General features: G+C 43.0%; 1 protein-coding gene across 1 annotated transcript in view; it reads right to left on the bottom strand.

Annotated features, from left to right (window-relative positions):
• Positions 1-14,545, bottom strand: part of F8 (coagulation factor VIII) — a 278,437-nt gene that overhangs the window by 59,650 nt on the left and 204,242 nt on the right. The window contains exon 24 of the mRNA XM_077465186.1: positions 4,741-4,889. Within this exon, the coding sequence (XP_077321312.1) occupies positions 4,741-4,889 (149 nt within the window). The remainder of the gene's footprint in view (positions 1-4,740; positions 4,890-14,545) is intronic.

The following is a 14,545-nucleotide window of genomic DNA, read 5'->3' as shown; positions in this document are numbered from 1 at the left end:
TGGGGGGGCAGCAGGGGCCGTTTTTTACCACCTTTGCGCCCACGCACCGCCTCCATCTTGGCAACGAATGTATTAAGGACTGCTGACAAAGCGTCCAGAGGTACTGCACTGTCTGCAGGCGAGCCAGTTGCAATTGCCTAGATTTCGGGGGAAGAAACACCAGTTTCTGAAGCCATGCTGACCCTACCCTGTCTGCCACCTGTTGGGGACTTAGGACAGTGATGGTCCCACCCTCCTAACTGCTGCCGGCTGAGGGGCCCCCACCGCAGGACTCACCACCCTTACCAAGTTCTGCACCATCCAGCTAGGTGTGCTTGTGTCCTGTGTCAGCTCCCAGATGCATAAGAGACATAACCGCGCTGTGCTGAGCTCCTATGAATAGCGCTGAAGCTGAAAAACATGTTCAGGCTTCAACAAAATGGCCGCTGAGCGTCCAGTGTAAAGGACATAATCACAGGGAAAAAAAGTCAGCCGGACTACAGGAAAATGGAGACAGAGAATGCTGCTCCCTGGTCACACCAAAAATGGCCACCGAGCACTGTACTGTGCAATGAAGAACAATGAAAAAACAGGCAGAGAAATGGCGGTAAACAGCGCTACAGCGATCAGAAGACAGACTCCAGACACCTCAGGGGAGAGACCTACACACATCCAGGGCACAACTACCCAGAGCAGTCCCCCCAGGCCCCTGTCTTTGGCACACACACCGCTCAGCAACCCATGCAGCATCCCCCACAGGGAAGGGGGAGGGAAGATAGGGACAGTTAGAGAAGAGAGGGAGGTGAGGGACCCCCGAATCGACTTCCCAGGGAATGCCCAGCTGCTCAGCCCCACTGAGGCAGGGAGAGCTGTACTTACCAGTCCTGAAGAGCTGGGAGACATTTCATCACAGACCCACTCTTTCCGATCAGTACGGGGTGGCTGCTGGCCCGGCACACTGTGACGCAGACATCAGGCGCCCCGTCATATGTGTGCCCCGGGGCATTACGCCCACCGGCCTCCCCTGGAGCTGGGGGCATGTCGTGGCCGACCCGACGTGGAGCTTTAGTCTGCACACGCTCGCTGGCTGGGGAGACTACAAGGATAAGGGTATCCAGCCTGTCACCCAGCCGGCTGTTGATAGCAGATCACAGGATCTTTAATCTTGAGCAAAAAGCAAAACTTCTGCAGAAAAATCCACAGACCGATGGGCCCGCAGGGTTCCTAGGTCCTTCTTCACTAGGCAGAAAAAAACTGAGGCTGCAGTAGCAGGCTGAGGAGTTGTTACCTAAGGGACTGCCCCTTGGGCGAAACTAGAAAGTTCTAGTTTAATTATAACATTTTATCATGTTCTGCCTAGTCCTCTCCTGAAGGTGGTGTAACAACCCGATGGTCTAAGAAAGGAGCTGTGTCAGTCAGTGAACGTAAGAGAAAATTGCGTTTGAAAATTCTCTGCGCAAATACTGTGTGAAAAAATAAATTGCTAAAGGCATCTCAGTCTTAGTCCGTAGGGTTCAATATTGAGTTGGCCCCCCCTTTGCAGCTATAACAGCTTCAACTCTTCTGGGAAGGCTGTCCACAAGGTTTAGGAGTGTGTCTATGGGAATGTTTGACCATTCTTCCAGAAGTGCATTTGTGAGGTCAGGCACTGATACTGAACGAGAAGGCTTGGCTCGCAGTGTTCTATTAGGTTGAGGTCAGGACAGTCAAGGTCCTCCACCCCAAACTCGCTTGCAGTGATCTGCTGTGATTGGTCACAGCGATTACATGGTACTGGCAGCACACTAATCAGTCATCTACGCTGTCCGGTGGACACATCGGGTGACAGATCGTGCCAGTGTGTGGCCCGCCGGGCCCCCACGAGGCGCTTTCTGGGGAGGATATCAAATTACGTCCACCCAGAACAATAGGGCTCTTGCTCGAGGGCATCATTTCACAATGGCCCAGGCGGGAAGCAGTTAAACATGTATTGCAATGTATGTGAACTAAAAGTCCCTGTTTTTATGCAAAGTTGGCTAGAAAGGGTGCATAGCAGTGCATAAGGCCCATTCAGAACTTTTATTGTTAACATGCAGTCATGCCCCTTTGGCACCTGATGGGTAATTTATATATGTCTTAGCCAGGGGTCTCCAAACTTTCTAAATAAAGACCAGTTCACGGTCTTTCAGCGGAAGTAAACAATGTCCTATCTTTGGTATTAGGGGAAATATTAATGCCCTGTCGTTGGTGTTAGTAGGTGGAATAGTGCCCCATGGATGGTGTCAGTGAAAGGAATAGTGCCCCATCATTAGTATTAGTGGGAAGAATAGAGCCCCACTGTTGGTGTCAGTGCAGGAACCATTATAGACCCATAGTTGGTGTCAGTAGAAGGAACAGTGCCTCATATCAGTGGAGACCACTGGTGTAAGCCATTTAGATTTGAGCACAGGAATATCTTATTTCTATTACACTGTGCAGGTCAGTGACCAGACCTGAACCTGTAGCAGTACTACAACTTGTTCCTATTTGCCCCAGATTGGCACTATATCCACTGAGGTATGCTATCAGAAATTAAGTACTTTGCAGAGCAGAATAGAGTAGAGTAGGGACTGGCCAGAGAGGGATTACTTTGATGCAGTTGGCCAGCTTAAACATGTATTGCAATAAATGTAAACTTTTGCAAAGTTTGCTAGAACTAGTGTACAGCAGTGTGCACAGGGTTCATTCAGATGTTTTAGTGTTAACATGTGGTCAAGCCTCTTTAGCACCTGATGGGTTCAATGTACTTTATATGTATAGGCGATTTGGATTTGAGCACAGGTATATCTTATTTCTATTGAATGGCTGTCAACCAGACTGGACTTCAAATAAGTCTACGTATGCATCCATTGTATGCAGGGTGATGGCAGGGCCGGGACAAGGGATGGGAGGAGAGGGGCAGCTTCCCTGGGCACAATGGTTTATTGCTTGGACATGGGTGCCCTAACACTAACCCTAAGGGGGGGCGTGGTTTGGCATCTTTGCCCTGTGTGCTGGATGGCCCTGTCCTGGTACTGGGTGATGGGATTAGTAGATCCCATCACCCGGTACCCACCCAGTAGTTAGTCTTATTCAACTGGACTTTACTGTACTCTAATGTTGAAAGGACCTTTAAACAGCCAGCAATTACAGAACAAGTCCAGTTAAATATGAATAGCTATTACTAGATCTACCATGACTTGAGTAAACAAGAACTTTCATGATAGATTAGTGGTTTACACAAGAAAGATAACATTGTCTTATTAGGACAATAACATTGTTTTATCAAGAGAGAATGGGGGAACTAAATAAAAGTAAATTCGTAATATGTAGCAGGGTTTTTTTTTATTGATCCTTTAGGTTTATGTAAGGTATGCTCTGATTTATAGCACAGTAAATATGGAGTATGTTTGGGCTACAAGCACTGCAGACTATGTACAGTGTATACCATATGCAGGTTAGTTGACCATGCTCCTTTAAGGCACACCCAATATTAAGACACAACTTGGTCACGCCCATTTTCACCATGGCGAGCATTTATGTCAGAAACGTCTTAACAGCAACACGAGAAGACATATCGGATAGAATCAATCAACAAGAAGTGCTCCATACATTATTCCATCAAATCTTACAGACAGTATTTAGAATAATACAGAAATGTGAACCAACTTGAAGTCACTTCTGTGGACTTTGTAGGAAGTTCTTTTAGAAACAAACTACAATACATGTAGGATATGAAGGGTGAAGTGAAGGGTGTTTACTCCTGCTTGCTTTGTCTATACCAGGGGTCCCCAAACTTTCCAGAGGGCCAAATTACTGTCCTTCAGACTTTTGGGGGGGTCAGACTTTGGCCAGTGGCCAGAGTAGAAATGCCCCAGTCTCAGTGAAATTAAACAGTTCCCCATCATTGGTTTTAGTCGGAGTAATAGTGCCCCATTGTTGGCATCAGTGGAAAAAAAGCTCCCATTGTTGGTATCGCTGGGAATATTAGGGCCCTCCCTATCAGTGTGAGGAATAGCATCTTATCATTGGCATCTGTTGGACGAATAGTACCTCACCTGGTGTCAGTGGGAGGAATGCTACCCCACTATTGGTTTCAGTGGGAGGAATAGTGTCCCCTCGTGGGTGTCAGTTGTGGATGAAATAGTGCCCTAGGGGCAAGAAAAAGGCCACAATTTGGAGACCACTGGTCCATATGGTTACAATTAGTAATACGCAAATGCCACCCAGAAGGTCACTACTATCAGTTACCCTTCCAGGACAGAGGCCCTCTGGAAGCTGGCAAGAAGTTAAAAAAACATGGGATAATCTGAAAGGGGGGAAAAAAAAGTGGGGTGGGGGTTAATGTGATGGAAGGGAACAGTTTAAGAGAGAAAACGTAAAAAAAAAAAAAAAAAAGAGAACTACAGTTTCTCGCCATGGATACGTCCCAGTGCAGGCACATTTCTTTTAGGTCCCATGGTGTCCATCATTTTTAACTTACAAAGTTGGGAGGTATGAATGCCTAACCTCACAAATGGGTACAAATTCTCACAGACATCCTCCAGAACCTTATGAAAGGAGGAGTGGAAGATGTTACAGTGGCAAAGGGAGGTCAACACCATATCAATGGCCATGGTTTTGGAATGGTATGTCCCAACAAGACCAAGAAGCTCGTAGAGTTGAGATAGTCAGGTGCCCATACAGTCTACCTAGCCATTTTATCAGACCAGATAATGAAACAAGGCCAGGAACAGATCATGGAGCAGGACCAGGAACACTAACCTGTGGCCGCCAGGCATTAATTCGACCTTGCTGCTTCAACCTTGCCAAATTTGGAACCCAGGAAGAAAAGACAGAGTGAAGAGAAGTGGAGGCAGACAGCTGGTATGGAATGATAGCTCCGGACTGCATACCAAGAGGCATGGAGCAACCTGGAGGGGAGAGCAAAAGGGACAACTAGTTTACATACAAAATGACCCACCAAAATATTACACATATGTTGAATGGCATTTGTGAAGATAGCCATACCTAATCTGGGTTGTACCTAATATGGAGGAACTGCTACAAAAACATGGCCTCAGCAGATAATTTTTGCTGACTTATAGTGTCAGTCAAAGTTGAAAAGTCCCATACACCCCCATTTTCCTCCTTTAAGATTTCATAACTGATCCACAGATGACTCACTATACAGATTTAAAGCCATGGAGCAGCTCTGTGGCTGAGTGGTTTGTACTCCTGCCTTGCAGCACCAGGGTCCTCAGACCAAATAATAGAGTTTGCATGTTCTCTTTGTGCTTGTGTGGGTTTCTTTTGTGGGTTTCCTTTGGGGGTTCCCCACCTCAAAGGCATGCTGGTAGGTTACTGAGCTCATGCCTTAATTGGTCATAGTATGTGTATGTATGCAAAGTGCATTCAATATGCAAAGCGCTGCATAAAGTGGTGGATATCATATATCTAGCTATATTAATAAAATATAAATACGTTTATCAATCTGCTGCTTCTCCTTCATTGTTCAATCACAAGATTTAAGGTTTCGCCCCACTCAAGACAATTTGGAACCTTCAAGCTCTAGGCCTCTGGGGGAGAGGCAAGACCTGAGTGTGTTAATTAACCCTTTGTGACAGCGTGATGCCCTGCCACTGCGAAAATGCAGGAGAAAATGACACAGGATTTGCATTAAGGCTTAATGCAAAATTCCAGGCCATCGGTTCTAAGCGGAGAAAGCAGTTTTTTTGGGCTTTCTCTGGACTGTAGTCCAGGATTGGGGCATGGAGTTTGAAGGTCTTGAGTGAGACTAAACCTTCAATTCAGTGTCTGGATTTTACTGAATACCTACAGCCTATGTGAGTGCGCAGGGTCGATATATAATTAAGCCTGCGGATAGCCCAGGGCTCCCAGTTTGGAGACGGCTTCCAATTCAGAGGCAGAAGGTCTCACACAGGGGTCAGAGGTGCCCCAGCCAGGAGTCAAGAGACAGGAGGGCTCATTCCAGGAGTCAGGTATTAATGGGGTGACAGAAGAACCCCTATCCAGAGGTCCGGAGTAGGCCATGCAGTAGGGTGCTACAACCTTCCGCTGCCACATTGGCACTTTTTGGGGGGGAGTGGGTAACTGGTTTTGACAGGTACCGGCTCCCACTTTCATTCAGATGCGATGCGGCAATCTGAACTGGATGATCCCCCCACAACTCCCTCCCCCACAGCCTTCTGGGACACATCACAGGTCCCAGAAGACTCTGGGACCATTCACAAAGTGCAGTGCGGCTCGTGCATGGAGAGTAGGAAACTGGCTGTGAAGCCTCAAAACTTCATTGTCGGTTTCCTTTGCTTAACAGGCCAGCACTTGCAACCAAATCGGCTCAGGTGAGGACATTGCTGGATCCCTGGACAGGTAAGTGTCCTCTATACTAAAAGTCAGCAGCTACAGTATTTGTAGCTCCTGAATTTAAATTTTTTTTGGGGCGGAAGCCTGAAACTCCTCCATAGGTAGGCCAAGTGAGCAAGGAGAGCTGGACAACACAGTCAGAGTATAAAGAACTCCACATGCGTTCAGGTTAACACAATTACATCAAAAAAGCAGCTAGCATAAATTGTAGGTAACAATGAGCCAAACATCTAAACAAAATGCAACGCTTATTATAAAAGACCATTCATAGAGTTTCCAAAAATCCAAAGGGAGCACCCAGAGTGTATGACAAAGGTATATCTGTAAATGGTGAAACGATCCACCACCAACAGCACAGCAAAACTGGGCCTTTTACCCTCAAGCATGGACCACTAGATTATAGGTGGTCTAACACAGTTTTTCTCAACTTCAGTCCTCAAGGCGCCCCAACAGGTCAAGTTTTCAGGCCTTCCATTATTTTGCACTGGTGATTTGATCAGTTTCGCTGCCTTAGTAATTACCACACCCGTTTCATCTAAGGGAAATCCTGAAAAAATTACTCGTTGGGGCACCTTGAGGGCTGGAATTCATCCATCTGGCATGTTCCAGTTCACCAAAGGCTGCACAAAGATTATGGTTTAAATCCTGTTATCCCCTCTGAGCGTGTTTCTCCACAGGTCAGATTACCATACATGTGTGTCAAAAGGAGAACAATGACAGCCTCATAGTGTAGTAAGTAAAAACACAAATATTTATTAAACGATTTCCAGAATACTCACAAACTGTTGTTTGGGCGGAGCCAGAGCAGGTGACGTCGCAGCACACTCGGCCCGCAAACATTTTGTTGATGGGTAACTTATAGAAACATTGTAATGACATGCTCAAATTTTACATAGAGTGTGTGAGTATTCTGGAAATTTTTTAATAAATATTTAAGTATTTTTATTTACTACACTATGAGGCAGTTTTGTTCTTTTGACACACATGTATGGTAATCTGACCTGTAGAAAAACACTCTTAGCCCTTGTACACACGGTTGGAAATTCCAACGGAAAATGTCCGATCGGACAGTGTTGTCGGATAATCCGACCTTGTGTGGGCTCCATCGGGCTGTTTCCATCAGAATATCCAACAGACAAAGTTTTAGAGCTGGGCTATAAAATTTTCCAACAACATGATCCGATCGGACTTTGTCCGATCGTTTGTAGAGAATTCCGATCGGACAAAGTGCCACACATGCTCAGATCAAATTCCTAGACCAAAGCTATTGGCTACTAGCCTGAACGTAGTCCCGTCCTAACTAAATTACGTCATCACGATCCGTACGATTGGATTGTCCGACAACATTGTCCGACCGTGTGTATGCAACACCAGTTTTGACGGATTTTGTTGTCGGAATGTCCGACCGCGTGTACAAGGGCTTAGAGCGGATAACAGTATTTGAACCATAATCTTTATGCAGCCTTTGGTGAACAGGAACATGCAAGATGGATGACAGGGTGCTGTTAGACCACCTATAATCTAGTGGTCCATTCCTGAGGGTAAGAGGCCCAGTTTGCTGTGGTGTTGGTGGAGGATCGTTTTAACATTTACAGATATACCTTTGCCATACACTCTGGGTGTTCCCTTTGGATTTGTGAATGCAGTCAGTGGAACTGATAAGAAGAGTAGCAGTGAGGTTGACAAGGGAGCCAGGTGGTTTGGCATTTTCATTTGAATGCTGTTGTTGATGGTGGAAACCCCTGTGTGGGCAACTGATTTAATTTGTGAACTGCGCTGTTCTTTTTAACAAAAGTGGGCTGCCACGCCCTAAAATGCAGCTTGGGCTGGCATAACGTATTGGAAAACGCATCTGCCACATGAGTATGACCACCCCAATACCACACCTTTATTGCCACCACCAGTGCCATTTTAATAGCACCATGGGCCCCTGAGCAAAGTAATGCACTGGGGCCCCTACCAGCCTGGATTAGGTGTCCCCATCACAGTGCCCCCTTACATCAGGCTCCTCCATCACAGTGCCCCCATACATCAGGTTCCCTCTTTTCAGTATCCCCACACATTAGGTGACCCCCATAACATCAGGTTCCCCCATCACAGTGCCCCTTTACATCATGTTCCCCCACCACAGTGTACCCTTGCATCAGGTTCTCCCATCACAGTGCCACCTTATATCAGGTACCACCATCACAGTGTCTCCATACATCAGGTTCCCCCATCACAGTGCCCCTTTACATCAGCTTTCCCCATCACAGTGCCCCCTTACATCGGGTTCCCCATCACAGTGTCTCCATACATCAAGTTTCGCCATCACAGTGGCCCCTTACATCAGGCATACCTCCCAACTTTTAGAGACGGGGAATGAGGGACACCTATCAGAAAAAGTATGCAGGCATAGGACACGCCCCTTGTCATGCCCCCTTAAAGGAGAATTGTACAAAAAAATAAAAGATTGGTTCAACTCACAAGTGCTTTTTTTACCACTACTATTCCTTTATATTGGCTTTTGAAATGTACAAATGCAGAAATTTAGAAATCAAATGAAAGGTTTAGAGCTGGAAAACACTTTTTAGATAAAAAGTGCATTTTATATACATTGTAGCAGAGCTTCCCAGAGAGAGCCAGGTAAAGTCCTGTTCGGGCTTTATCTGTCTCCCAGGCTCCTCTCGTACACATTTAGAAATCCATGATCCAGTTCGGGTCTTGGTCCTCTTCCCCATGCTAATTTAAGCTCATCTGAGCAGACAGCACTGTTTGTCACTACATCACTGGATTTGGTATCTGTGCCTGAGCAACTGCTCATCCCAGGGAGCTTTGTACCTGCTACCTGTCCCCAGGTTACATGGTGGAGAATGCGGGCAGCTGTAGTAAGTTACTACTTAAAAGGCCAGTACCTAGAATGACTAAACATGGAGGAAATCCTGAAACAATTGATGATATCCAATGTTGCACAACAACAAGCAAACGCTGTACAGCAGAAAACAAACACTGCACTCAATGCTGCACAACAGCAAGCAAACGCTGCACAGCAGAAAATAAACGCTGCACTACAGCAAGCCAGTGCTGCACTACAGCAAGCTAATGCTATCGCACAGGAGCAATCGCAGAGGCTGTTTGAACAGCTAGCCACTGATGCCAAAGCAGATAGGAAAACCTTGACTGAGGTTGTGGAGACGCTAGCACAGTGGTCACCTGCTAAAGTTGATGTTGGAGACAAGCCCTCAGCCATCCATGTGGGTCGCTTTCTGTTAGAATATTAAAATTTATATTTGGTTTGGGTCTTTTGAGAATGATTGACTTGCTTATGTATATCATTATATATTCTAGATAAGGAAAGTGAAATAAATATATATATATTTACATATATTTATGTAAAAGTCTCTTTGAAGCTTCATATGCATTTCATGAGAAGCAGTTCTATGTACATTTCACATATGGCTGTAATTTAGAGTGAGTTGACCATTCACCTCCCCCATTGTAAGAGATAAGGTTACATTATTGTCCAAAGACACAGAGTTTCAGTATGATACAAGTTATTTCTTTATATTACAGTATTGCCTGACTAGGATTATCATTACGTACATTGCATTTTAAACGTATATAATCTATTTACTGATATATGTAGTATTTGGTTTAGAAGATAGTAAACTTGTATTGTATAAGTTAAATGGTTTAATACATGGCAGTTTTGCCATCCCAATAGAATGTTTTGATTAGAGACGGTTTTGTATTTCAACATCCTGTTGGATGAGGTGGGAGGGAATTTGTTCATTCAGAATTTGTGGGCTTTTCCTGTGGTACAACAGAGCTCAGAGAAACTGTTAAAACATTCTTAATTGGGAAATTAGTGGGGGTTTAGTTGTAGGAGTAGTAAAATACAGACAGGCTGTTTCTACAGAGAGACACGAGCAGACTTTGGAGGAGGCTGACAAACCTACACACACACACACACACACACACACAAAGATACATTTATACAATCTTAATTTTAAGAATAAGAAACTTATCAATGCTATTTTATATTCTACATTTTGACACAACATATTGTTTTTGTAATATTTTGCTATTTTTATTATTAAATCAATTTTGGTGTTTTTACACGAGAACTGAATGGATTTTCTTGGAACTTTCCTCATCAATATGAATTATTGAAATATAGTTATTAATACAGTAATAACTCAATTTCTAAATTTTTGGCGAGCCTTGCCAGTGTCAATTTATCCGAATATCGAATAATTTTTGAAAAATTTCTACTTTCGCTTGACGAGAGGGAATAGAAGCACAAACATTGACTATTGAGTCAGGCTTCAGAAGAAATCAAAAAAGCACATTTTCGGCATCATTGAATTGAACTTGGAAGAAAAAGAATGATCAAAATTGGTGAGATGTTTGCGCACGTGCAAGAAAATCTGTTTCTTGATTAAGTAATTTCCCGCCAAGAGAGGGAACACGTGTTAGATGAACGAAGCTTATCCTACATTGGTAAGTATGAATCTTATTCATGAATTGTCTGATGAGAGTGAATTAGAATTTAAAAATCTGTCAAAGTTTGTTAAAGATGATGAATTGTGGTGTTACATGTTCAATGAATGCTTACAAGCTAATATCAAAATACAAAGTCAAAATTTACTTTTAAGAAATTCAGCAAACAGGTTAGAAATTTGATTAAGTTGATTAAAGTTTATGATACAATGATATCAGGAGTTCCTGAAAAAAAATTTGTTTATACAAAGGGGAAAACAGAGACTCAGGTATGTTTGTCTGAGCGGATAGATGATTTGCAGAGTGCAATTCAAATAAAGGATATTCAGTTGTCTGAGTTACAGAATAATGTAAAGTTTAAAACAGAGTCAAGCAAGAGTTTAGAGATTAATGTTAACGCAGACTCTATGAATGTTAATGCAGATTCTATGCAGAAGTCTTTTGTACAAGATATGCGGTCTATCAAGGTTGATGACCAAGAACAGAAAGGTTTGTTTAAACCAAAATTATCTTCGGTACCAGTTAAGTGGTCCATAGGAAAATATGACCAGGAACATGAAGTTTTGCTTAAAAGAAAAATATTAACTAAAGCTGCAGCATGCAGACATATTTTAGACAAACAAAGGGAAAATGCCATTTAAATAGTTGCCACGTGTAATGCCACACCCAGAGATGATGAGATACACGTCACAGGCAGAGCTAAAGTTTCAGAGCAGACAGGAAATGTTATTCCCATACATAGTACACAAAGGAAAACTTTGAAAGTAGAAAATACAGAACATATTTCTGAGCAATTTATTCTTTCTTCTTCAAACAATAGTTTGATTGATTTGCCTTATGCCTCAGAAGTCAAACAGATCAGTACATTGACTGTTAATGACAGTTCAATCAATATGACAAACAATGATGAAAATGAGAGGGATGGATTACTTCCATCACCATCAGGATTTAGGGGAAAAAGTTCTGAGTCACCTCCAACATTAAAATATGTGACTTCACTTTTAATAGATGAAAGTGGAAGGCCATGGTTGCATGGTTTATTAAATGGTAAGCATACTAAATGGTTAATAGATTTAGGATCTGAACTCAGTTTAACTAAACACAAATTATGTGTGAATATTGATTCTCCAAAATGTAATTTAATTGATTTCAATGGAAAAGAAAATACAGTTGCAGTTAAAGTTTCTGATGTAAATCTTTAAATTCCTGGAATTTTAAAAACAAATATAGACATATGGTGTTGCCAAAATACAGAGAATATTTTAGGCATGGATGTGATTAGTAAATTAGATTGGATTATTGATTTAAGTAATTCTACTATATGGAAAGATTCATCTAGGCCCAAATCTATGTTAATAGATTCCTCAAAGTACAGTAAAGTTGGAAGTATTTGTACAGCAGTCGCTGACATGTCTTCAGATTATAATTGGCCACACACAGGAACCAATTGGAACAATCGGTTAGAGCACATAAAAGTCTTTGGAGTCAAACCAAAATGGATACAGGTTTGTTTAAAGATATTGAGATAGAAATTGAGGGAAGAGATCCGAAGCCCCAAATTCAAAATAAGTTGCCACAACAATCAATAGGTCCTGTTTTTGACATTGTACAATCATTTTTACAGCAAGGAATATTAAAGAAGGCACAATCTGTGGTAAATAATTGTATTTGGCCTATCAAGAATGCTGATGATTCGTATTCTATATCAGTTGATTTAAGATCACTGAATAAATTCATTACAAATAACAAACCTATTGTTCCTAATTTAAATTTAATGTCACAAATGGATGCCAAGGCCAAAGTATTTTCAGTACTGGAAATAGCCAATAGTGATTTTTCAGTACCATTGACAAACAGCTGTCATTATAAACTTTCTTTCAGCTTTGATAAAGAAACTTATGAATTCATTAGAATAATTCCAGGATTGGATATCAGTGATGGCTTAGTACATGAGTGCTTGGAGAAAGTTTTATCAAAATTTTCTAGACCAAAATGTATTTTCCAGCATGTGGACAAAATTTTGCTGTCTACACAAAATACAGAGGAACGTGTTACTCTGTTGACTGAGTTATTTACTTTGTTACAAACAGCAGGGTTGAAATTGAATACAGAGTCAGTTCAGTTAATGAAAAATAAAGTTAATTTTCTTCATATGCAAATTAGTCAGGGACAGAGACAGTTATCACAGGAAAAAGTTAGAAACATTTCTGCTATTCCAATTCCAACATCTTACAAGTCATTATATACATTTTTGAGTGAAGTACATTTTTGTAAAGAGTTTTTACAGGAATATGATGATAAAGTTAAACCATTAATGGATTTCTTGAAACAAAAAGATGTTGTGTTTGATCAATGGACTCAAACCCAGACAAATGCCTTTGAAATGTTGAAAAAAGATTTGCAGAATGCTGTCTCATTGCATACAATTGAAATTGGAATTTCCTTTCGCATCATGGCAGCATACACTCTGGGTTGTGACTCCGCCCCCACAACCTGATAGGACCACATAGCTATAAGATGAAGATACGCCTCCCGCCCCGGTATTCTCTTATTTTTCCTCACCTGTTGGGACCGCACGGATCATCACCCTCTTACCGCTTCGCCCCAGCCAGGTTCTAGCCTCTCCTGGGTGGAAGTCCTTACCGGTACAGCCTCTAAAGGAAGCTAAATAGAAGGAACCCCACTCTGGTGATCTCATGGGGTATGAATACTTTTTCTCTGCAAACAGAGCATTGCCTCTATAGCCGTTGAAAGTAAGCCTTAAACAGGCTGAAGGCATATAATAAAAAGATTGGTCTTTAAGCCTTAAACAGGCTTAGTACCTGCGGTGGTCTCCAGTTTTCTGTTCCTCCCTGGTGTCACTCTGTCTGCAACCTGACAGCATACTCTCTGCCTTCAGTATCTCTTGTCACCTTAGGTTGTCTGGTGCCTTTACCCCAGTGTTGCCTTTCTGCCATATTTTACTTCCTTTTCCTTAGCTCTGTAGTCCCACAGCAACATCACCACTCTTCCTGGTCACTCTGCCGCTTTGCACATGCTCACTGTGCACTTTGGGCAGCCTGTGTATGTCTATCTATGTCTTTTGCCTTTTCCAAGATGGCGCCGGCGGCCGCATGGCACTATTGAGCATGTGCGGGCGGGACATGACCCCGGCTCCAATTTTAAAAGGGGAAGATGCCTTTTTTAACGCAGGTGCCTTTTTTTGCCTTTTTTTTGTGCTCAGCTGAATTTCATGACTGCTGCATTTCTGTTTTTTCTACCCCAGTGTTGCCTCTCTGTTTGGTAAGTATCTCCCCTGTATTTTTCTTCTCTCTATTCCCCTCTTGTTTCTGTTATGGCTTTATCTTCCTTACCCTTTTTGCGTTACCTGTGTCTTCAGGCTTCCTCTGTTTCCCTATCCATGGAGACCACTGCTCCAGCAGATCACCACCAGCATAATAGGTAAGAGGGGAGGAGTTTGGTAAGTAGAGAAGATCGAAAAAGAGAGCAGGACGCACTAGCGCTACCTAAATGGTTAGCCCCATCAGGTCCGCAAGATCATCTCGCAGAGATTCCTCGCATAGAAGAAGCCACTCTGGCCATAGGCGGAGCCATTCGGGTGGAGGAAGTCGCTCAGGGAAAGGGAGTCGCAGAAGGAGTCGCTCCAGGTCTTGTTCAAGGCGCAGCCATTCCCGCCGAAGAAGATCCCCTGACCGGAGGCGCCATTCACCAGCACGTCACT

Source organism: Lithobates pipiens, unplaced genomic scaffold (assembly GCF_037356315.1).
Source record: "Lithobates pipiens isolate NorthernLeopardFrog02 unplaced genomic scaffold, aLitPip1_a1.2 Scaffold_1, whole genome shotgun sequence".
In the NCBI taxonomy this organism is placed as follows: domain Eukaryota; kingdom Metazoa; phylum Chordata; class Amphibia; order Anura; family Ranidae; genus Lithobates; species Lithobates pipiens.
Note: the sequence above shows the minus strand (reverse complement) of the source record. Positions and strands in the feature narration are given on the sequence as shown.